This window comes from Zingiber officinale, chromosome 8A (assembly GCF_018446385.1).
Source record: "Zingiber officinale cultivar Zhangliang chromosome 8A, Zo_v1.1, whole genome shotgun sequence".
NCBI classification, from domain to species: Eukaryota; Viridiplantae; Streptophyta; class Magnoliopsida; order Zingiberales; family Zingiberaceae; genus Zingiber; species Zingiber officinale.
Genome location: NC_056000.1, coordinates 80039350 through 80064496, shown reverse-complemented (window position 1 = coordinate 80064496; position 25147 = coordinate 80039350). Strand labels below are relative to the sequence as shown.

General features: G+C 36.8%; 1 protein-coding gene across 1 annotated transcript; it reads right to left on the bottom strand.

Moving 5' to 3' along the window:
• Positions 1-5037: 5037 nt before the first annotated feature.
• On the bottom strand, positions 5038-7504 carry LOC122011001 (zinc finger MYM-type protein 1-like). The gene is made up of 3 exons (XM_042567451.1): positions 7191-7504; positions 5904-7110; positions 5038-5532 (listed from the first exon to the last, which is right to left on the bottom strand). The coding sequence occupies exons 1-3, from the start codon at positions 7502-7504 to the stop codon at positions 5038-5040; spliced, it is 2016 nt and encodes a 671-aa protein (XP_042423385.1).
• Between the last annotated feature and the right edge of the window lie 17643 nt (positions 7505-25147).

Genomic DNA, 25147 nt, shown 5'->3' with positions numbered 1-25147 from the left:
AGCAATAGGGCATTTTAGATTGTTGTTAAGCACTGGTTACTATTTAGACTTAATAGATACTTTTGTTATACCGTCATTTAGACGGAATTTGGTTTCTGTTTCTAATTTGGACAAATTAGGTTACTGTTGTTCATTTGGAAATGGTCAGTTCAGTTTATCTATTAATTCTACTGTTGTTGGAACCGGTTCACTTATAATTTATGACAATCTATATATGATTGATATAAATGCTTCTTATATTGAAACCCTGAATGTGGAATCACGTGGTACTAAGCGTAAATTTAATAATGAAAATTCAGGTGCCTTATGGCACAAACGTTTAGGACACATCTCTAGAAATAGAGTTGAACGACTTGTATCAGATGGAATTTTACATTCCATTGATTTTTCAGACCTAAATGTTTGTATTGAATGCATTAAGGGCAAATAGACCAAAAGAAAGAAAGAGGGTGCATATAGAGCTACAGAAGTATTGGAATTGATACATACAGATGTTTGTGGACCATTTCCAACACCTTCTTGGAATGGTCAACAATATTTTGTATCATTCATTGATGATTATTCTCGATATGCATACCTATTTCTTATTCATGAGAAGGCTCAAACATTGGACGTTTTCAAATCATTTAAGGTTGAAGTTGAGAACCAACTAAACAAAAGAATTAAGAAAGTCAGATCTGATCGTGGTGGTGAATACTACGGTAGATATGATGGTTCAGGTGAGCAACGTCCAGGACCTTTTGCTCAATACCTAGAGGAGTGTGGAATCATCCCACAGTACACCATGTCAGGCTTACCAAGCATGAATAGTGTAGCTGAACGACGTAATCGAACTCTTAAGGATATGGTAAGGAGTATGATTAGTCATTCAACCTTACCAATGTCACTCTGGGGAGAAGCATTAAAGACAACAACTTACATTCTAAATCGAGTACCCACTAAAGCAGCTACTAAAACACCTTTTGAGCTTTGGACAAGGCGAAAGCCAAGTCTCAAACATTTTCATATTTGGGGATGTCCAGCTGAGGCTAGACCATATAGGCCACTTGAAAAGAAATTGGACTCCAGAACCATAAGTAGCTACTTTATTGGATATTCTGAGCGATCACGGGGCTATAAGTTTTATGATCCCAAAGTAAAGACCATCTTTGAGACGGGAACTGCAACGTTCTTTGAGGATATTGAGTTTGGGGGGAAGAATAAAGTAACTGACCTTGTCTTTGAGGAGGAATATATTCCCACTACTCTTCAAGAGGAAATGGTTTATATTCCTATGATTGCTTCTAATAATGATCAGGATTTTATTTCTGTCAGTGATCAGAATGCAATACAAGAACAACAAGACATTGTTAATCAACTCCCAGAAGAACAAACTCAACAACCTCAAGAACCAGTGCATGTAGAACAAGTGCCTTTACGAAGGTCCACTAGAGAAAGGAGGAGTGCTATTTCGGATGATTACATAGTACTACTTCAAGAACATGAGGAAAATGATGGTATGGCGGAGGATGATCCAATCAACTTTCGTCAAGCCATGCAAGATTCAAATTCTCAAAAGTGGATTGAGGCAATGAATGAAGAGTATAAGTCAATGCAAGATAATAATGTTTCGAAACTTGTCCTATTACCAGAAGGTGTGAAACCCATTGGTTGTAAGTGGATTTTTAAAACCAAACGGGATTCAAATGGTAATGTGGAAAGGTATAAAGCATGTCTTGTAGCTAAAGGCTATACTCAGAAATATGAGATTGACTTTAAAGAGACCTTTTCTCCAGTTTCAACGAAGGATTCTTTAAGGACAATCATGGCACTTGTCGCACACTTCGATATGGAACTCCATCAGATGGATGTCAAGACAACTTTTCTCAATGGAGACATTGAGGAAACAATCTATATGGTGCAACCAGAATACTTTGTATTAGGAGATTCAAAGAGTATGGTTTGCAAACTTAAGAAGTCCATCTATGGGTTAAAATAAGCATCTCGTCAATGGTACCACAAATTTCATCAAATAATCATCTCATTTGGTTTTGAGGTAAATATGGTAGATGATTATGTGTATCATAAGTTCAGTGGGAGTAAGCATATCTTCCTGGTTTTATATGTTGATGACATTTTGCTTGCCACAAACGATATAGGTATGTTGAACGATACCAAGAGATTTCTATCTAGATATTTTGAAATGAAAGATCTTGGTAACGCATCTTTTGTATTAGGAATCCAAATACACCGAGATCGTTCTCGAGGTATTCTTGGATTTTCACAAAAGAACTATATCAATAAGGTGCTTAAAAGATTTGGCATGCAAGATTGCAAACCAGGTAATACCCCAGTCGCTAAAGGAGACAAGTTTAGTCTTAAACAATGCCCTAAAGGAAGCCTCGAGACTCAAGAAATGCAAAAGATTCCCTATGCTTTAGCTGTAGGAAGTCTTATGTATGCTCAAGTTTGTACACGTCCAGATATTGCGTACATTGTTGGAGTGTTGGGCAGATATTTAAGCAACCCAGGAATGGATCATTGGAAAGCAGCAAAGAGGGTAATGAGATATTTAAAGAGAACTAGTGATTACATGCTCACATATAAGAGGTCAGATACTCTTGAGATCATGGGATATTCTGACTCTGATTTTGCGGGATGCTAAGATAGCATGAGATCCACTTCAGGCTATGTTTTTCTGTTGGCCGGCGGAGCTATCTCTTGGAGAAGTGCCAAACAAGCATTGACAACTTCTTCCACCATGGCAGCAGAGTTTATAGCATGTTATGAGGCATCTAATCATGGAATATGGCTGAAAAATTTTGTCACTGGGCTGCGGATTTTGGGAAATGTTGAAAGACCACTGAAGTTATTTTGTGACAATCGATCAGCTGTATTATATTCTAACAACAATAGGAGCTCGACAAAATCGAAACACATCGATATCAAGTTCCTTGTTGTGAAAGAAAGAGTACAAAGTGGACAGATTTCGATAGAACACATGGGCACAAACTCCATGATAGCAGATCCTTTTACAAAGGGTTTACCACCCAATGTCTTCTATGAGCATACCACTCATATGGGTGTTATTCAGTTTGGTGAAATCTAGATCTAGTGGGAGTTTGTACTATATATATGTTTTTTATATATGTTTGGTTATGTTAAAGAAACATATGTATTTGGAGATTATCTGATCAGATATAAAGTTCAATGTTTACTTCATTACACTTTGTATAACTTAAGTTAAAATTTTGATCTCACTTTGGTTATAAGGAGGACTAGTTGAAAATTGACATGAATAGATCACCTTGCATGTAATTTTCATGCCACATATTCATAATTGATCTATGTCATTTGATTATATTGATGTATGTGACCATTGATGGTTTAGTTGTGAAAGATACAACGAAGACTACATTGATCCTATGTCTATATAATTAATGGACGAGATTGTTAAGGAAACCCTACAGCTATGATGACAAAAGTTATGAGCTCATTAAGGTTAACATTTATAAGTTTACACATATGGTCCAGTGGGAGATTGTTAGAATTTTGGGACCATAATTGTAATTATAAATGTCTAATGTCATCAATTAAAGAAGTCATAGTTTAATGTGATCTAATTTATGATTAAGGAATATGACTTAAGGGTTTAATTGTTATGAATAAATTAATGTGGATACCATGTCAATTTCTAATTTGTTGAGGGGCCAAATTAGAAATTAGCAACTTAGGCTTCTATAAATAAGGGTTATGGTCCCAGTTTGCAGATGACGTTTTTGTTTTGTTTCCTCATCGACAAAACTCTCTGGATACTAAGGAAGATCTACAAATTGAAGATCTTGCCCAAATCGACTGCATACTATGGATTCTGGTACGCTTCCGTAATTTCTGTCTATCCAATTTATAATTTCTTAAGAATTGAATAGAATGCATAAGTTTTATGTTGATATTTCTCAACCCAATTTATTCTATCAGAACAGGACGGAGAACTGCTTGATCTCTAGATGAAAGAGGATGAATGCATGAGACGACCATTTTGTATAATGCATTGACATTTGGGCTTAGTGGGACGGAAGACATCTTCCTTGGTCGAGGACCTTGGAAGAAATCAGCATACATGAGGTCTAATGTGAGATGGGAAAATGGATCAGGCAAAATGTCAGGATACGATGGATAAGGAAAGATCCGGGTAGTTGAGGGGCGCATGCGTAAGAAGCGAGAAAATATATTAAAATCAAACAATATATCCCTTGAAGCAACTCTAGTTTTAAAATGATATGCATCAATCTCACATAAATTATGATAAAATTCAGTACAAAGTGTGGGATTATATGCATGCCTACAGAGAACTAGACTGTCTAACGAGTAATGGTGTATAATATCGACTATTTCAGGATAGTAGGTTTGATAAAATGGTAGATCAAGGCATCTAGTACCCACAACTAAAAAAGTCTTGTTGGAAAAAGATTGATGCAAGTCCTATGTGGAGAATCTAGGGTCTTGGCTGGGATTTGAGGAGCTAGCCTCCTTTTGGGCAAGTGTACACAGTTTTTCACTAAAAAAGAGAATAAAAAATAAGGAAATATACGAAAAGAAAAAACTAAACTTCAATTCATACCGAGGCATGGCTTGTGAACGCAGAAACTCAAAAAATCGTTGGATAGATGTGGAGAAATAGGAAGGGAGAGTTGAATGAAAGATTTTAGTTCTGTGGGTGTTATATAGACCTCGATCGGTCGACCGATAAGAGGTTAGGTCGACCGATCCAATAAATTCGCTGTCATCTGAAGCCGAGTGTTGGATGTTCGGTCAGTGGCGGATCCAGGAATTTAATCATGGAGGGGCGGCCACGATCAAAGCGCGGCAAATTTTTTTTTGAATAATTAATAACTTCTATGTAGTTAAAAAATATTTTAAAATAACTTGGCATACTGCATATAGGAGAAAAAGTACAATATTATGAAAAAAACTCATACAATAATATTAAAATATTAAAGCAATCTACTAACGAATACGTGACAATTGCATTCTTCGAGACTCCATATTTTGAAAACGCTATAAAATTGGCTCATTGTCGACAATATTAAAAACATTTTTCTCGATATAGACTACCAAACTATCATTCATCCATTCATCTCCAATCCTATTTTGCAAATCTGTTTTGACAATATTCATTGCCGAAAACACTCTTTCAACGGTTGCAGTAGCAACTGGAAGAAGTAAGGCTAGCTCAATCATCCGATAAACCAAAGGAAACACACGGTTCTTCATTGTTTCAATCATTTTCTTTGCAAGAGCTCCCAAATCTGAAATGCCTTCAAACTGTTCATCTGATCTGACGTCATCAATATATGTTTCAAGCTCTTGTTCAACCAACATACGCTCACTCCAAGAAAAATCATTCTTATAAAAATGAGCTAGACGCACTAATTTCTGTACATCAAATCTAGAGAACGAGTTCCTAGGATCAAGACATGACATATAAATTAACAAATCTGTAGTTGTTTCAGAGAAACGACTATCCATCTCCTGTAGAATAATATCGATAACCTACAATTTAAAAATCAAATAACAAAAGTAAAAATTAATAAATATGTTACTGTTTAAAAGAATTTAATTGACGGTAAACAAAAAAAGAATTATAAAGTTACCTCACAAAAGATTTCAACATGGTAGTAGTGATAAAAATTAACATTTTTTCCATCTCTCTTCAAACGACTATGACTATTGATGTTATCTGTCATATTAATTATTTTAATGGAATGAGTGTTACAAAACTTCTTCACATCCTCAAGTAAAATATCTCATCCAGAATCTCTCAACTTTTGCAATTTGCATTTCACATTATTGATCAAATGCATCGCATTCACAATATTTTGATCTTTCTCTTGTAGAACGGTTGACAAATGATTTGTGATTACCAATATACGTTTCATCAATAGTAGAATAAACACAAATTCATACCTCTCCATTCTTTCAACCAAAGTTCTACTTAAACCCTTAGAAGAACAATCACCATCATCAATCAAATTTTGAAGAACCTCTATAACAGATGGCCACATTTGTTCAATACGACATAAAGTTGAATGATGAGACCCCCATCGTGTATCTCCAGGTCTAGCTAGACTAGTTTCTTGGTTTAGTCCTCTACCAGAACTAATCTCTCCTCTTTCAAGAAGTTTAACTTTTCTGTCATGTTCAAGTTGTCGAAGTTTGTCGGCCCTTTTGCAAGATGATACAGATGTGTTCACAATCGAACCAACAATCCACATGAAATCACAAACATATTGATTTGCTTGAGCAACAGCTATAACCACTAGCTGGAGTTGATGAGCAAAACAATGAACATACAATACATACGGATTTTCTTTCATTATCAGTGACTTTAAGCCATTAAATTCTCCAGACATATTTGAAGCACCATCATATCCTTGACCCCTCAATCTCGCCACTGACAAACCATACTTAGCAAATAAAGAGTCAATTACCTCCTTCAAACAAGCAGCTGTAGTTGTTGCAACATGAACTACAGCCATAAATCGTTCAATCACCTCTCCATGTTTGTTCACATATCTAATAACAACTGTCATTTGCTCTTTCACTGAACAGTCACGAGCCTCATCAAGTAGTAAAGTGAGCCACATATCTCCAAGATCAGCTAGAATAGCATTTGTGGTCTCAACTGCACAAGCATTCACCAATTGCTTTTGAATTTTTGGGGCAATCATTTGATTATTTCCAGGTGCATTCATTCCAACAACTGCCGCAACTTCTGGACACTCTGAGCTATACCATTTGAGCAATTCTAAAAAATTTCCTCTATTGGATGATGTCGAAGACTCATCATGTCCCCGAAAAGGCAATCCTTGTAACAACAAAAATCGAATTACTTTTAAAATGGAAGTGAAGCGTTTGCGATAAGCAACTTCAAGCTCATGTTTCCCTGATAAAAATGAATACTCCACACTTTGTCTTTGATTCTTGAAACCCTCAAACTGTATTCTTGCCTCATTGTGCGCACTACCAACTCCACCTACATGCTCATTGAATTTTTCAATTGCTTTTTTCCAATTTATGAAACCAGATCTCGTAAACACATCATCTCCTCCAAACCCTATATTACTAGGTCTAAAAAGATAACACCAGAAACAAAAGGCTGCATCCTTTGAAACACTATACTCCAACCAATCACGGTCTTTAAACCAAACCTCTCTGAAACATCTATTGTCTTTACCCATTTTTTTCTTAGAAAATTATGGCCTCGAGGTTGACAAGGGCCCATAGCAACATATTCTTTTCGAATACGATCTCTAGCACCAACATCATACTCTTCAATCAATTTTCGTAAACCAGGATCAACAACAATTTCTACTTCAGTATTCAGATTTTCAATATTTTCAGATAAAATTTGCGGAGGAGAAGGAGGAGATGGTGGTGGTTGTGGTGCAGGAGTAGACTCTTCATCTGGAACACTAGACGATTCAATTGAACTCCTAGGCCTCTTTGCAACATATTTCAACATTTTCTACAAATTATAATGTATGAGAAAAAATTGTCAACATAAAGTAATGTGAACAATTTAACAATAACACAAATAAATTATTTAACATCATTCATCAATAATTCTTTAAAAATAAACAAAATTAATTTAGCATAAATTATCAATATTCACAAATTACAATTAACTAACCGCTACTAAAAAAACTAATTACATATTCAGAGTTTATACAAAAAAACTAAATTACAAATTATCCAACCATTAAATATGCAAAATCTAAAATTTCAATTATCCAACCATCAAATATAAAAAGCAACTAAATATTTAAACTATCAAATTTTAAATTGTTAATTGCATCATATATTATAATCAAGAAATAATCAAACAATTATTAAAAAAGTAAAATAAAATAAAATCCAGTAATCCACTTACCTGAAGGCTTCACCTTTAGGCTTTGCCGCTTTGCCCCTTTGATCTGCACTCGGAAGAGAAAAAAAAAACCTTTGATCGGTGCTCGGCAGAGAAAAAAAACAAAGGCCACACAAACAAGCCGCTTGGGTCGGCGTCGGTAGAGAAAAAAAAACAAAGCGCAAGTTTGTGACTTGTGAGCGGCGGAAACCAAAAATAGGAGAGAAACGAAATTGGTTCACAATTAAAAATGTAATTGGACACGTCACAATTAAATTGAAAAAAAGCATTGGAAAAATATAAAAAGTAAACTTTTATACGGAAACGTGTCATGGCATGAATGCATGATGACACGTGGTTCACAGTGGTCCACAATTAAAAACTTGAATGCGTCTTCGTCTCAAAACTTCGACTCTTAGTTTTCTCCGCGACTCTGCCTGGCGCTTACCGTGTTTTTTCTCCGGACTCCGGTTGCTGGCTGCTGCGAGGGAAGAAAGAAGATAGTGAGCTTGTAGCAATGGAAATCAGAATTATCCATAACAAGGTTGTTTTAAGTAAAGAGGAAGGAGAACTATCCCCGATTTTTTTTTTGGTTCCGCCGGCAAGGGGGGGGGGGGGCGACCGCCGACGCCGCCCCCGGTACATCCGCCCCTGTGTTCGGTCGACCGATCCAAGGGGTTCGGTCGACCGATAACTTAAAGATGCACGGTTTTTCGTGCACCAACACAAAGTGAACGGTTGATCATAAAGTATTCGGTCGACCAATGAATTTATTGTTTATCCATTTTAAAAAATAAAATTGATTGGTTCAAAATAAAGTCTGTTCGGTCGACCGGTAAATATGATCGGTTGACCGATCCCTTTTTTTTTTAATAATTTAAGTTTTAAAAATAATTTTAATTAAGTTTTAAAAATAATTTTAATTAAGTTTTAAAAATAATTTATTAAGTTTTAAAATGATTTTAAATAAGTTTTAAAAAGAATTTAATTAAGTTTTTTAAAAAAATTAATTAAGTTTTAAAATGATTTTAAATTAAGTTTTAAAAATAATTTTGATTAAGTTTTTAAAAAGATTTTAATTAAGTTTTAAAATGATTTTAAATTAAGTTTCTAAAATAATTTTAATTAAGTTTAAAAAAGATTTTAATTAAGTTTTAAAATGATTTTAAATTAAGTTTTAAATTAAGTTTTTAAAATAATTTTAATTAAGTTTTAAAATGACTTTAAATAAGTTTTAAAATAATTTTGATTAAGTTTTAAAATAAGTTTTAAAAAGATTTTAATTAAGTTTTAAAAAGATTTTAAATTAAGTTTTAAAAATAATTTATTAAGTTTTAAAATGATTTTAATTAAGTTTTAAAAAGATTTTAATTAAGTTTTAAAATGATTTTAAATAAGTTTTAAAAATAAGTTTGATTAAGTTAAAAAGTTTTTAATTAAGTTTTAAATAAATTTTAAAAATAAGTTTGATTAAGTTAAAAAGATTTTAATTAAGTTTTAAATAAGATTTTAATTAAGTTTTAAAATGATTTTAATTAAGTTTTAAAAATATTTTTAATTAAATTTTTTTATTGAATTATTTAAAAAGGTTGTTGAACTCATATTAGATTCAAATTTAGCTTTGGGTTAATCAAGTAGACTTCCTAAGGATAAGTTTTCAGTTCAATAGCGAGGCTTATGGTCTTCTTGTGTATCAACAGTGGACCACTTGCTGAAGACTTTCTAAACTGTTCCCGCTCAAAGAACTTAATACTAAATTTTGGTCTAACTAGCCCATGTTTGACTAGGGTAGCTTCGGTCAGATCCACTAAGTCTAGTACACCAGGTAGAATACACAAGATTCAGCCTAGACATGTCTTCAACAAAGTTTCCTTGACGTACTATCATCCCAATCCATTCCGATGCTATGTTGTAGGGTTTGGTAAACCCTTTTTTTTATCTAACTGTTCTAAGCATAAAGCAAACCTAATCTTAAGTGTATGAGTTTGGTTAATCATGTTGGTTGAATTGTCTTTCTAGTTGCTCCCCCTGAGTCATAGTTTAGATAAGGTCCATCTAAGTAATGAATTTAACTCTTAGAGACCAAGTAGATGTTTGTTTTAATTGGTTTGGTTAAATATTTTGTTTGGACCCATGCTTGGACTTGACTTCTAATATTTTGGCTAATTAATGACAAATATGATTTGTTTGTTTGTTTAGGGTTGTAACCAAGTCCTGATTCGTTATACACGGCTCGTTGCGATCCAAGTACCATATTTAGACACTTGGATCCCAGTTTGAACCTTTCCAACGTTTTCTTGAGTCGCTCGACTTGACCCTTCAAGTTGAAATTCTCTTCCAAAAGTTTTTCAACTTGAGTTGAGGTTCCAACTTTAACTTGGTTAGTCGAATCACTCAAGTTAACTTGTTGCTTAAGGTGGTCTATTTCCTTAAGTAACAAGTTATTTTGTTTTCCAGATTTTGATAATTTTCTAAACAAACATTTAACTACTTTCAGCAAGTTAGACTTAGAATAAATCGTTACCATATTTGGATCTTCCGATCCATGGCTTCCCTCGGAATCAATGTCGATCTCGGACTCGTACTCTTCGTCGGACTCAGAGTTGGAATCTTCGTTTCTTGCCATAAAAGAAAGATGGCTTGAATGCTTTGTTTACTCCGTGTCAGATTCTGATGTGCATAAATTGTATACTCTTGTTTAGCATGTTTTGACGCACATTTTCATACTTTGCACATGCTTTATCTATGCATTTTTGTACTTCCAGCTTTGCTTTTAGCATATTTACTCTTTTTGTTTGGAGACATGCTTTTGTGCATTTTATGTACACAGGAGTCGTATTTGGTGAAGGATTTATGATCGTGGCCATATCTGCAAGCAAACCAAAGGAGGAAGGCACCATCCTTGTGTGCCACACGACCTTGCCATGGGGGGTTGCCTAGGCCGTGTGAGCATCACCATCCGTGTGGCTGCAATAGGAAAGGGAGTGGCCATGGCCGTGTGAGTTTCACACGGCCGTGCCAAGTTTTGAAGCCAATAGAGCCAGGTCGTGTACACCACACGACCTTGCAAGCCCTCCAGAGCTGAAGCAGTGCACGGTCGTGTAGATCTACACGGTCGTGCAACATTTCCAGAGGCTAAGAACGCCCTGGTGTGTGTACCACACGACCGTGCAGGAGCTCCAGAGCCGGAGGCAGTGCAGGTCATGTAGATCTATGCAGTCGTGCAAGGGGAGCAGTGGCAGAGCAAGCCACGACCGTGTCTCACACACCACCATGTGAGTTGAGCAGAGAGGGGAGTAGCACAGGCCGTGTGAGCTTCACACGGCCGTGTCTCGGGGTCGTGTGGCACCCAAACCCCTCTTTTATATAAAGCCTTCTTCATGATTTGAAAGGGGATCTTCTCCCTTTTGGGGGAGAGCAAGATTTGGGCGATTCCTCTCCATCTTGGAGGGTTTTTCCGGTGATTCAAGGGCAGATTCTTCAACGTATCGACTCCGGAATCGAGGATTAGATCCGAATACTATTCTTCATCGTAGATAAGCTTTCTTTCTCTCATTTCTTGAATTTGGGGATCAAGAATGCTTGTAATCTTCCTCTTTTCGGTTTTCTTTCCTCGTTCTATAGATTAGATCTCTATGTTCTAGGTTGGAGGGAGTATGAAGATGAATTGATGTAAAATTCTTGTGGATTTGCCAATTTCCTATTTCTATGATTTTGCCCTCTTTGTACCTATTCAATCTTGTGTGGATTGTTGTGATTTGGACCTAATTCTCATTCTTGATTGAATGTTTGAATACCTTGTGGATCTTGTAGAGATAATCTCTCATCCGATTTTCCAAGGGACGTTCATCACAGACAAGCCCGTGTAAGGACGTTTGAGGGATGATCTTGAGGGTGAAATAGGGTTATTCAAGGGGGTAGGATAGATTGTATGAGTTCATATCTTATATCTTAATGCGGTTGAGGAGTGATGAATTCTTATGTTGATTATCCGAGGGGCACATGTGACAGGCAAGCCTATGTAAGGACAACATAGATTCATTCTTAATTGATCACATTTAGGTATAGATTTCAGTCCTAGGCCGTTTGTCTATTGTAAGAGAGAACCGACAACCTTCTACAAATGATGGACAAATGAGGAATAAGATTTGGTAGATCATTTACATTGATTAACCTTACAAAGAAACCAAAACTCTTAGAACATCCATTTATCATAGCCCTTATTCTTGTTTCTATTTCTTTTATTTCTATGTTTGCTTTTCATTAGTTGCACTTAGTTTCTGAAAACCTATTGATTAGTTGTTTAACTATTCGCGTTGAGAAATCTTTAGTGGTTATTCCAGTCCCTGTGGATATGATATCTTTTATTATTACTTACGATATTTCCGTACACTTGCGAAACGCCAACAAGTTTTTGGCACCGTTGCCGGGGACTGCGTTATAACATTAGAGATTATCAATTGAGTTAGACTAAACATAACTTTTCTTTTCGTTAGCATAATTGTAACTAATCTTTAGAATTTTGTTTTCATAATTTTTGCATATCTTTCTACTTCTTGACAATTTTTTTGTTGTAATTCTAATTCTAATTCTAATTCTTGATTTCTAGCATTTTAGTCTAGCTTTTCTCTGTTTTTCTTTTGATCTAAATTTTTCTCTACTTTTCTTTTGTAAATATATCTTGCAATCTTATTCTTGTGTATGCGAAGAGCTAACTTTGTAGGAGAACTTCTTCCTCTAGACCCAGAAATAGATAGAACATTTCATAGAAGAAAAATTCTGCAAAGACAACAAACAAAACAAGAACATTCTAGCATGGCTAATAGACCACTAAAGGATTATGCATCATCTTACGCTAGGGGTTTTCAATCTAGTATTTCAAGACCTTCTGTTGAAGCAAATAATTTTGAGATCAAACCAACTATTATTTCTATGGTGCAGCAAAATCAGTTTGGTGGAGGACCGCATGAAGACCCAAATCAATATTTGGAGGTCTTCTATGAGATATGCAGCACAATGAAGATGAATGGTGTTCCTTCTGAAGAGTGTGATTATTGTTATTTGAGTTTTCTTTAAGAGATAGAGCTAAGCAATGGGTAAACTCTTTAGCTCCAAATAGCATCACCACATGGGAGCAATGCGAGCAACAATTTTTGGATAAATTCTATCCGCCTAGTAAAACGGCTCATATGAGGAATCTCATTGCAAGTTTCAAACAAGCTGACTCAGAATCTTTATTTGAAGCTTGGGATAGATATAACAATATGCTCAGAAAATGCCCACATCATGATTTGGAGAGGTGGTTAGTGTTGCACACATTCTATAATGGCATCAATTATCATACCAAGGTATCCCTTGATTCAGCTACTGGAGGGACACTCATGAACAAAAAGTTTAGATGAAGCTGAGGATATAATTGAAAGTATAGCACAAAATCATCATCAATGGACAAATGAGAGAAGTGGTGACTATTCTTATTCAAACCCAACTAAAGCATCAGGGAAATTTGATGTAGATGCAATCACCCCTAATGTCTGCAAAATTGGATGCTCTTACAAAGAAATTAGAAAGTATGGGGACTAATTCAAATATGGTCAATGCAATTGTATCTACTTGTGAAGTATGTGGGAGTACTGATCACTCTAGTGACTCATGCCCTTTGGGAGCTATTTCTGCACAAATCAATCAATTAGAACAATGTGATGCAATCATGGTTTTCAACCAGAGGCAGAACAACCCATACTCAAATACATACAACCCTAAGTGGAAAAGTCATCCTAATTTTTCTTATAAAAATAATCAAGAACAAGGACGACCTATGGGGGCAAGACCTAATTTTCAATCTGGGCAGTAGAATTTTCAGCAACAACAATCTTCTCAAGGCTATCAGTTTTCTAAGATTGAAAAGATGCTTGAGGAAATTATCTCTAATCAAAACGAAATGAAGCAAGACATTTTGAAGTTGACTCAGAGAATGGATAATTCTAAAAAGCATCAAAAGATCCAAGATAACCAAATTGCCCAGCTAGCTTCATCATCTTCAAGAGCACTAGGGTAATTTCCTGGAAAACCTGATGTAAATCCAATAGAGCATTGCAATCGAATTGAACTTAGGAGCGGACGGACCTTGGGAGATCCCCAAGTGACTGCTCCAAAAGGGATGAACATGGAAGAAGAGCTTTCTCCTTCAACACAAGAGCCTATTCAGGTTCAAGAAGAAGAGGAGAGTACCGCTAAGGTTGAAAAGACTCTTCCACTTTACCCACAAGGTCAAGTAGTCCCTTTTCCTCAAAGACTTGTCATGCTCAAGAAGGATGAAGAGTTTGACAAATTCATGGAGAAAGTCAAAGAAATATGTGTTGAAGTACCTCTTATTGATGCAATATTACAAATGCCCAAGTTTGCCAAATTCTTGAAGGACATCATGTCTAGCAAAAGAAGAAGAGGAGACGTAGAGACCATAGCACTTACGGAGGAATGTAGTGCTCTTTTTGAAAAGAACATTTCCCCAAAGCTAAAGGATCCGAGAAGCTTTTATATTCGTTGCAACATAGGAGCTAAATTCATTGAGAAAGCTTTTTGTGATTTGGGGGCAAGTGATAGCCTCATTCATTATTCCATTTGTAATAAATTAGGTCTCAAAAACTTTAAACTTACTACTATATATGGCACTGTAACTAGCTGATCATTCCTGCAGGTACCCTATGAGTATTGTTGAAGACGTGCCAGTAGAGGTAGGTGGGAGCATAATTCCCACAAATTTTGTTGTGTTAGACATGGAGGAGGATCCGAAAATTCCTATCATATTAGGAAGACCATTCCTTGCTACAGCTGGAGCTATTATAGATGTTAAAAATCATAAACTTTCTTTGGTAATTGGTAAGAAACGGTTGGAATATGATCTATCTAATGTCTCTAACCATGTCTCTTCTCTTTTAAGTGCTTGTAGCAGGGCAAACATTTACAAACTTGAGGAATGGAATTTCCATCCTCATGGGAGGCCACCAAATGAAGAGAATAATGTGGTGGAAGCTGTTGGGAGAAGGTCTCCCAATAAAAATGAAAAATATGTCTGCCCTCCTAGGGCAAGAAAAAGAGAAGAATGATTGATCATTTTGGTAGAGCTAAAGACCTTAAACAAGCATTTCTTGGGAGGCAACCGAAGGGTTCTTTTAGTTAGTGCATTTTATGTTTCTATTTTTCATTACTAGTATTTTTACTTTGTTTTCGCTTTGATTTCAGGTTGAAATTTCACTTCCATGAGCTGGCCATGATTTTTTCATGGGCATGAAAGTGTTGGAGAAGCAAGGAAGGAGAAAAATCATCATTTGGAGCAAAACAAAGTTTGGTCGTGTGCCATACACGGCCAGACATATGCTCCAGCCTAGGGTCATGTCTTCAAGACATGACCGTGTAGGATCTCCAGAGAAGAAAACAAGCCCGGTCGTGTCTCACACACGACCGTGTGAAGATCAAGCCGAGGAATGCGCATTGGCTGTGTCATATAACACGCCCGTGCGAAGCCTCCCAAGGAGGAGAAGGAAGAAGCCGTGTCTCACACATGGCCATGCGAGACAACCCAAGAGGGAGAAGGGAGAGGCCGTGTAGATCTATACAACCCGTGTGGAGTGGAGCTGTTCAAGCCGTGTCCCCTATACACGGCCGGATCCAAGCTGTGTCCGCCACACACCCCCTTCACCTCCATACCTTTTACTCTCCCAAACTCCTCTCTTCTTCAATCTTTCTCCTAAACTTTTTAAGATCTAGATCTCAAACTCTTCTTTCTCCACAAACTTCATCAAGATCTAGACTTTTCCCTTCTCCTATATCAGAGATCTACAACTCCTCATCCAAAGATCTTGTTCTTCAAGACCTAATCCTTCAAGATCTAATCTCTCCAACTAAGAACAGTACCTCCCCCACTTAATCTTGACAGTATGTCCAACATTTTGAAGAAACTTTGCAAAGGAAGTGGTGGATCTAGTGGAGGGAAAGAGCCAACAAAAGAGAAAGGAAAACAACCAGCAAAAGGCAAAGGAAAGAGGACGTCACGCGACGAAGGTAATGACAACGAATTCAATATCATTTTTAGAAATGAAGATCATAAATCTAGATATGAAATTCTTGTCAATAGAAAGATTATGTGCACATGATATATGGACCCAACTGTTTTAGACATGTTAGGGATATGCTAGGCATTAGAGAAGATGTAGATTGGATGATTGGGTTTTTAGATTGGAGTGACATTATGTACACACATCTACCTACGTATCCTCGCATTGTTATGGAATTTTTGAGTTCATTAGATGTCTACTTTTCCAATGAAAATGATTATGTTGGGAAAATTTCTTTTAGACTTATGAATAAAGAGTTTCAATGGACATGTAGTGATTTCAATAATTGTTATGGATTGTCTACCAGTAACTCTCGCAGGTTTGATTCTAGGTTTAATTGGAATCAATTTTGGAGTTCGATTACTGGATTAGAACAACCTTATGAGCCCTCTAGAGATAAGGCTTCTCATATGCAAAACCTCATTTTTAGATACCTACATCGAGTTATGAGTAAAACTATTTTTGGTAGAGGGGAAAGTGATGGAGTCATCAAGAAAGTAGAGCTTTACGCTTTGTGGGCTATGTTACATAAAGTTGATTTCGATTCCGGTTTTCATTTTTTACAAAACTTAGTGAGAGTTGGGAGGGCATCCTCGGGGGCAATTGTTTTTGGGGGTTTGATTACTCAAATAGCTATTAATTTGGACTTAATTTAGATAGGTTGGAAGTTATTCATGGCAATGACATAATAGACATTGATACATGTCTTGCTATGAAAATAATCTGTCGGGATGAGAATCATTTTGCATTTCCGAGGACAAATGGTTTTCCTTTACCTCTTCCTTGTCCCGAACGAACTTTTATTCGTAACCCTGCTAATTGGGTAATTACTAATCTAGACCCCGAGAACGTCCCTTCTATATCCGAAGATACATAGCCACACCTTGAGCCCTCATCATCTGGACACCCGCAGCCCTTTGGACATCCGAATCCTGCTAGGCACACTTTTGCCTATGGTACGGGTTCTTCCAGATTTGATTTTTCTAATTTACGTGCATCTCTGGACTCACTTCATGAGAAGCAAAATGCCCAACGACCAATGTTGGAGGATCGCTTCTCTTTATCAGATGACCAGTTTAGAGAAGTACAAAATCACTTTCAGTTTACGAGGAACTTTCAAGGTCAAATGGCTGAATTTGTTCAGGACTATGATATTGATCAAGCTAGAATGAGGGATTTTATACAGGGCATGAGTATTACTAGCCAACAAATAGATGCTCTTTATGAATATCATAGATTCCTAGGTGAAATCCCTGGTTTTCCTATTGGAGAACGACGTTGACCTCCTTTCCCTCATCCACCACCTCCTCCACCATATTGATTTCATCGGGACGATGATCTTGCAAACCTGAAATTTTTTTGCATTTTATATTTTGTTCTGCAGTTTATTTTGTTTAGCATTAGTTATTGTTTTGATTGTTTGTTTTTGATAGTCACTTGACGGTCTTTTGAAAAATCTTGTGGCATACATCTTGAGAACATCAAACTTCACTTATATGCTTTCTTGTCTTCAAGTGAAAATGTTAGCACGTTCATTAACTATATTCATGATGTTGCAAATGATGCTAGTAGTATGCTTAGTGTATTTCTTTTCTCTATCTTGGGTAGCATGATATAAGCTAAGTATCATATGGAGATAGGTTTTAGTTTTGGCTTGACCTTAATGATCTTACCTTCACTTCACTATACTTGAGCTTGGATTGTTGATATAATTGAAATAGTCATGATTCATCTTGTTTGTTTAGTACTTGATTTTCATGGCGATTTCTCAAACTTCATTTTGGTTACTGGATGAGGCTCAAATCATGTAAGCTCATTTGGAAAAATCAAAATATCCCAACATTTGTGCTAAAAGTATATTTGTGAATAAGATTTGCACAATGCAAATACTTATGAAAAAAAAGTGTGAAAAAAAAGAAAAAAAAAGTGAATAAGGGATATAAAAAATAGTTATCGTGAGTGGAATCTAGTAAGTCACCCCTTTGAGACCGAGTTAGGTTACTTGGGAAATGACTACTTAGCTTCTCTTGAGATTGAGCACGCCTTTGAGACCTTGGGTTGATTGAGAAATATGAACCAAGTGTGTGACATGTAAGTGCCTATCACCGGTTATGTGCCTATCACCGAAGACATTAGGAACTCAAATTTGATGATGACTTGACTAGGATGAAGATTGAAACTTGAAGGGTTTTGAGTTACTTATTGCACTGTGCACAAGATACTTATGCTTGAGCCATTCTTGACTTGTTTCCAGGATCATGCTTGTTAATGAAACTTTTTGATAGAGTTAGGAAAAGACATTAGGGATATGAGTGTGTTGTAGAACATATGAATTTAGATTGCAGCATTTTGCTTGAGGACAAGCAAAGGTTTAAGTCTGGGGGTGTGATGTGCGTAGATTGTATACTCTTGTTTACCATATTTGGACGCACATTCACATACTTTGCACATGCTTTATCTATGCATTTTTGTACTTCCAGCTTTGCTTTTAGCATATTTACTCTTTTTATTCGGAGACTTGATTTTATGCATTTTCTGTACACAGGAGTCGTATTTGGTGAAGGATTTATGATCGTGGCCAAATCTGCAAGCAAACCAAAGGAGGAAGGCACTATCCTTGCGTGCCACATGACCCTGCCATGGGGGGTTGCCCAGGCCGTTTGAGCATCACCGCCCGTGTGGTTGCAGCAGGAAAGGGAGTGGTCATGGCCGTGTGAGTTTCACACGGCCGTGCCAAGTTTTGAAGCCAATAGAGCCAATTCGTGTACACCACACGCCTTGCAAGCCCTCCAGAACTGAAGCAGTGTACGACCGTGTAGATCTACACGGTCGTGCAACATTTCCAGAGTCCAAGAACGCCTTGGTCGTGTGCACCACACGGCCGTGCAGGAGCTCCAGAGCCAGAGGCAGTGCAGGCCGTGTAGATCTACACGACCGTGCAAGGGAAGCAGTGGCAGAGCAAGCCACAGTCGTGTCTCACAGACGGCTGTGTGAGTTGAGCAGAGAGGGGAGTAACACAGGCCGTGTGAGCTTCACACGGTCGTGTCTCAGGGTCGTGTGGCGCCCAAACCCCTCTTCTATATAAAGCCTTCTTCATGATTTGAAAGGGGATCTTCTCCCTTTTGGGGGAGAGCAAGATTTGGATGATTCCTCTCCATCTTGGAGGATTTTTTCGGCGATTCAAGGGCAGATTCTTCAACATATCGACTCCGGAATTGAGGATGTTAGTTAGAGCCCTAGAGCCAATCATTTGATGATTGTATGGACTCATTGTATCATATTCTTGTATATTAATAAAGACATTTGTTTGGCTATTATACTTATTTGTATTAGTGCCAAATAGACTAAGTATAATAGTGTCCTTGAGTAGAAGGTTCATACCTATATCAATCGATTAGTTGAATCGATAGTGAGATGATATAGGGAACACTACTCTAAATCATTCCTAGTCGAGTATTAACATTCAGGGACAATGTTAATGCAATAAGACTAGCATGTAGGTCAGCTCGATGACTTGATCTCACAAGTCATGGATATAGAGATATCAAGCTGACACATGGGTATGCATTAGAGAATGTATACTGAATGACCCGCCATGAGAAAGTATCATGGATCGTTATATGAGTGTCATATACTTTCTCATGTGCCTATTAGTATGACTATTAGTCCTTTGACCTGAAGTCACCATGGATCCCTACATAAGGAGTTATGTACTTTGGTTTCGTCAAACGTCACCCGTAACAGGGTGGACTATAAAGGCGATTACTGGGTATGTAACAAATTATGCAGCAGGATGTGAGTGATGTAGATGGGATCTATCCCTCCCATATGACGGGAGCGACATCAATATTCTTGATAGAGTTAGACCACGAAGTGCATGGCCATGCCCAAGTGAGTCAACATGAGATGTTGAGCTCATTTGATTGAGTGAGTCTACTTGGAGTTCAAGATTTAGATTGATTAGAGGATGACACGGTCTATGCCTCACATTGATCAATCTAGATGTCTAGGATAGAAGGACAATGTTACATATTGTGAGGAGTCACAATTAGTAGTCACAAGGTGATGTCGGATCTCGACATTCTTGTAACTTGGGTAGTAATGATGTGTTGCTAGATACCGCTCATTACTTATGCTCCTAAATGGGTTTAGGGCATTGCCAACGTTACAAGAACCTATAGGGTCACACACTTAGGACAATTAGATGGAGATTAGGTTCATATGATGAACCAAGAGGATTAGATTCATTTGATGAATCAAATTGGATTAAGAGTAATCCTAATTGGGCTAACTTGAGTTCGACTCAAGTTGATTCATATGTTCGATGAGTCTAATTTAGATTTTGACTCATTGAATCAATTTAATTAAATGAATTAGATTCATTATATTAAGTTGGCTTGAATCAAATGATTAGATTAGATCAACCATGGAAGAGATTGGGTCAAGTTTGACTTGACTTAAGAAGGAAGACCAAAGGTTAATTTTGACTTGACCTTTTGCCACCTCATTGGTGAGTTGGCATTAGGTGGACCAATGATGATACTCCACATCATCATGGGTGCCACCTCATGGAAGTTACAAAGCCATTCTCTTTAATGGCTTCATATTAATTGCAATTAATGCAATTAATTTGGGAGTTTTCACCATTGAGAGTGGCCGACCACTTTGGGTTTGAATGAGAATTCAATTTTTCATTCAAGTGGTGTATCTTCTTCTTCTTCCTCTCAAGCTCTCCCTCTCCCTCTCCTCTTTGCTTGGCCGAATCTCACCAAGGTGCTAGCACACCTTTTGTGTGAGGTTTCTCCACCTACGTGTCCGTGTGGATACTTCTAGAGGACCGGCGCTTGACGGTCTTGAGATCCGGCAACTCCTTGGAAGAGCGGGAATGCGAAAGGGCACGCAACAAGGGTAAAGTTCTCTTAATATGTAGATCTAGGAGTAGATCTAAAAGGTTTTTCAAACTCGTACTCGTATTTATCGTTCGGTTTTCCTTGCACGGATCCGTTGGCCTTGGGTGATTCAGGGTTTCCGCGACGCGAAAAGCGATTTTCGCGGCCCGAAGAACCCAACAGAGGATTGGATCCGAAGACCATTCTTCATCGTAGATAAGCTTTCTTTCTCTCATTTCTTGGATTTGGGGATCAAGAATGCTTGTAATCTTCCTCTTTTCAGTTTTCTTTGCTCGTTCTATGGATTAGATCTCTATGTTCTAGGATAGAGGTTGCTACTGAGAATATCGTACCGGTTCCCCTGTACAAAAATTTTGTACAAGTCCTGAACCATTCCTAACAACCTATTGCGTTATTTAGTAATTAAATTTGGAATTACAAACGGAACTTAACACTATTGATTCAAAATTTAACTTATCTGTTCTTAGTGGTTTGGATTTGGATGGCAAACGATGCTTAACATTATTGATCCAAATCCACCCATGTTACAAATTCAATTAAATATTAATTTCAGAGATTGACTTCCAGGTTAAACATGGCGAGGCACTAGGCCTTCTTGGGTATGGGAGCATCTACCACTTCCTAAACAAAGCCTTTCAACGAAATTTAATATTTAATTTCCTTATAGTAACCCTAGGTTTAACCAAAAGGAACAATCGAATCACAAGTTTGAAAAATGAAAGAAACAAAAAATTGAAAACATAAATTCGATTACCTAGAATCGTAAGCCTCTTGTGTTTGGTATTTCAAAAACCATACAAAGAAAACTAGTATGATGCGGAATAAAACTACTAATTATACCTTTCTTTATAAGCAACAACCTCTTGATCTTCTATTGTATTCCTCTTCTTTTCTTGGACGTCATGTGGGCGACGTTCTACCAAGAAGAAAACCACCAAAGCCCTCCTTGCTTCTAAGTTTCGGCCACCACCACAATGCTCCAAGGGATTCTAGAAAACAATGCCTCCTTCCTCTACTTCTTCACCTCCAAGCTACCGGCCACCAAGTGCTTAATTTCCATTTGTTGCATCGTGGGAGTTATTGGATTATAAATTGCCAACCAATGTACCAGAACAGATAACTTTCATATTTTTCTTGATAACAACTTTGTTATCAAAAGAGACAGAATATCAAGTTCTTTGAATAGTTTAGAAACTGAAATCTAATTCTTTCTAAACCTGGTACGTAAAGACAATTTCTCAAAATCCATGTTTTATTCCTATCAAAGGATAAACATCTCCCACTACAACAACTGCTACTTTTACAGCAGTGCCCATGTAGACGATGATTTTCCCTTCATATAGTTGTTGGGTTTCCTGAAACCCCTACAATGAATTGCAGACATGATCAGTAGCTCTCGTATCTACACACCAGGTACCAGTAGATAACACCACTAAACATGTTTCAACAACTAATGAATAAAATACACCTACATTGTTCTCAGTTCTGAGAGGATAGTCCACCTTAGTGTCCAAGTTCTGTTTCCAATCATTATAATTGGGACTACTAAGTCTATTCTATAGTATAGCAGCTAGGGGATTGAAAAACATTTGAAATCCTAAGAATCACCAAAATATTTGGTCAAGACCAATGCCTCTAAATCCCCGTGAATTTTGTATGCCACGTTGATAACCATGATTTTGGTTATATTATCTTGATTCATAATGCACATTTTTAATGGTCTTTTTATAGCTTAATCTCACATTTACATCATATTTCATAATTGCATATGATTTTGGACCTAATTGCAAATTAACCTATTTTTATGGTATTTGATGCTAATATTTGTTTATTATTTTGTAGGCATCAAAAGGGTCATGGACCCGATCAAATCAGGCCACACTTGGGCTCAAATCAAGGGTTAATCAAGTTGATCAAGCCTTGGAGTGTTTTGGACCGTCCATTGAAGATCAAGCAGATCTAGGCCATCCATTGAAGATCTGGCCCATCCAACCTAATGAGGAGCAGATCTCATCCGTTGATGAAGTTCCAGAGGTTTTGATCTAAATCTGAAGACATCACAGTCGTTGATCAATCCCGAGCAATCTGGACCGTCCGATTTAATTGAGGAGTATTTAAACCCGAAGAAGCTACAGTGCAGAATCGGGCTCAGCGTTTCCTCGCAATTTCTTCTACAGTGCTCCTTCTTCTTCCTCGCGGCGCCGAGTTCCCGTTCCTTAATTCCAAATCTGAGAGCTGGCTTCTTCACCGACGACGATATCCGAGCTTCTGGCGTCCAACTTCCTTTGATCAGAGAGCTTGAGGGAGGTTTCCAGATGGCGCTTTGGGTTCTGCTTCATCGCCGCATACTCGGTTGAGGAGGTTTCCCGATCGGCGTTATTCGCTTCCACCAGAGCTTGAAGAGAGGTTTCTCAGATGCTTCTGGACGTTTTCCGATCTACATTCCGCAGCAAACTTGGGTCGATTTGGCCATTCGATCTGGATTGCAATTTACCAGAACCTGAGCTCTGTTCTTTGGTTGATGGGATTACCAGATGAATGAGCTCGAATGGAAGTTTCCAAGAGCTATGAGCATCCCCTGGTAACAAAAGGTAGCTTGTTTGATTGTTGTTGAATGCTTAAGGGGTTCCGAGAGCATTTCTGTTTGTGTTACAGCAGATTGGAGGAGTTTGAGCTTGGATCCGGTTTGAGGAATGCTTAGGGTTTAGATTTATTTGTTTTGTCTTTGAATTGTTGATGTTCCTGATCAGATCCTCAGATCTGATCCATTACTTTGCTATCTTAATTTGTTTGAGTTGTTCTTATGCAATTTTATTTTGATTTTCTTTGTTGCAAGAACCCAGTTCTGATTTTTGATTCGAATTCTGATTCCTTAAGATTTCTGCAATTACAGTAATGTTAGCTACTAACTTGGTTTGCAATTTTATTTTACTTGAAATTATTTGCTTCGGTTTCTATAAGTTAGGATTAGTTTCAATTCATGAATTTAGGAAATACTTGTTTGATTCATTGAATGTTGAGGTAGCTGTTAATGAGCTTGATTGGTGAATGAATCACTTAAACTTTTCATTGTTTACCTTAGAAATATGTGATTGTTTGTTAGTGAGTAGTGAAGACTTGGTAGTTGAGTTAAGTGTTGAATTTTGAGTGTGATTATGAATGTATGTTGTTTTAGTTCATGCAAATTGAGCTTAATTTCAAGACTTGAATATAGAAAACTCTTGTTTTAGTTATTGTATTTTTTGTTACAGTGATTATTGATTGAAGATGTGGGAATTGCATTATTTGATTTAATGATTAATAAGAATCTGAATTTAATTGTATTTACTTGATGAGATAGAATAGAATCATGTTTAAATGAGAATGAATTTTCTTTGATTCTGTTCTTGAATGCATTAGATGAAGACAAATTGAATTGTAAGTCAAATGATATACTTAATTGAACTTGTTGATGTAAGAATTTGATTGAAACTAGTTCTAGAATTTACACACATTTACTAGTTAATCCTTGGAAAAAATACGACTTGGGACTCCTTACTACACGTGTTTCATTTAGTTTATGTGAGTTCCAATCTTTATTAATTTGGAGTGCCTCATGACATGCAAAAGGCCGACACCTTAGTTCTCAGTTTCAACAACTAATGAATAAAATACACCTACATTGTTCTCAGTTCTGAGAGGATAGTCCACCTTAGTGTCCAAGTTCTGTTTCCAATCATTATAATTGGGACTACTAAGTCTATTCTATAGTATAACAGCTAGGGGATTGAAAAACATTTGAAATCCTAAGAATTACAAAAATATTTGGTCAAGACCAACGCCTCAAAATCCCTGTGAATTTTGTATGTCACATTAGTATGGACGTATACAAATTCAAACATTAAGAGGAGATTTTATCCATTAATTTTATTATCTCATCAACCTAACTTTATGACAAATAAAATTAATAGTTGGTCTATCTTTGATCAAATATTTGGTCAAAACTTTAAATTTAAAATAATATTGAATCATCAAAACAATATCATTTAAATTCACCAACACCTCAAACACCGTGAATTTTGTATTCCACGTTAGTGTGGACGTATATAAATTTAGACATTTGTAAGAGGAGGGTCTTACCCATTAATTATCTTGTCAACCTTAAATTATCTCAAACACCATAAATTTTGTATGCCACATTAGTGTGGACGTATACAAATTCAATTGTTTGTAAGAGAGAGTTTTACCTAGTTTTA

Bases quoted from the DNA above. Each gene is read 5' to 3' on its own strand.
- LOC122011001 (XM_042567451.1), bottom strand. From the start codon at position 7,504: ATGTTGAAATATGTTGCAAAGAGGCCTAGGAGTTCAATTGAATCGTCT. The intron at 7,111-7,190 runs GTTTGGTTTAAA...TTATCTTTTTAG, and splicing joins ACAATAGATGTTTCAGAGAG to ACCTAGTAATATAGGGTTTG. The intron at 5,533-5,903 runs GTAATCACAAAT...TTTAAATTGTAG, and splicing joins TATTGATGAAACGTATATTG to GTTATCGATATTATTCTACA.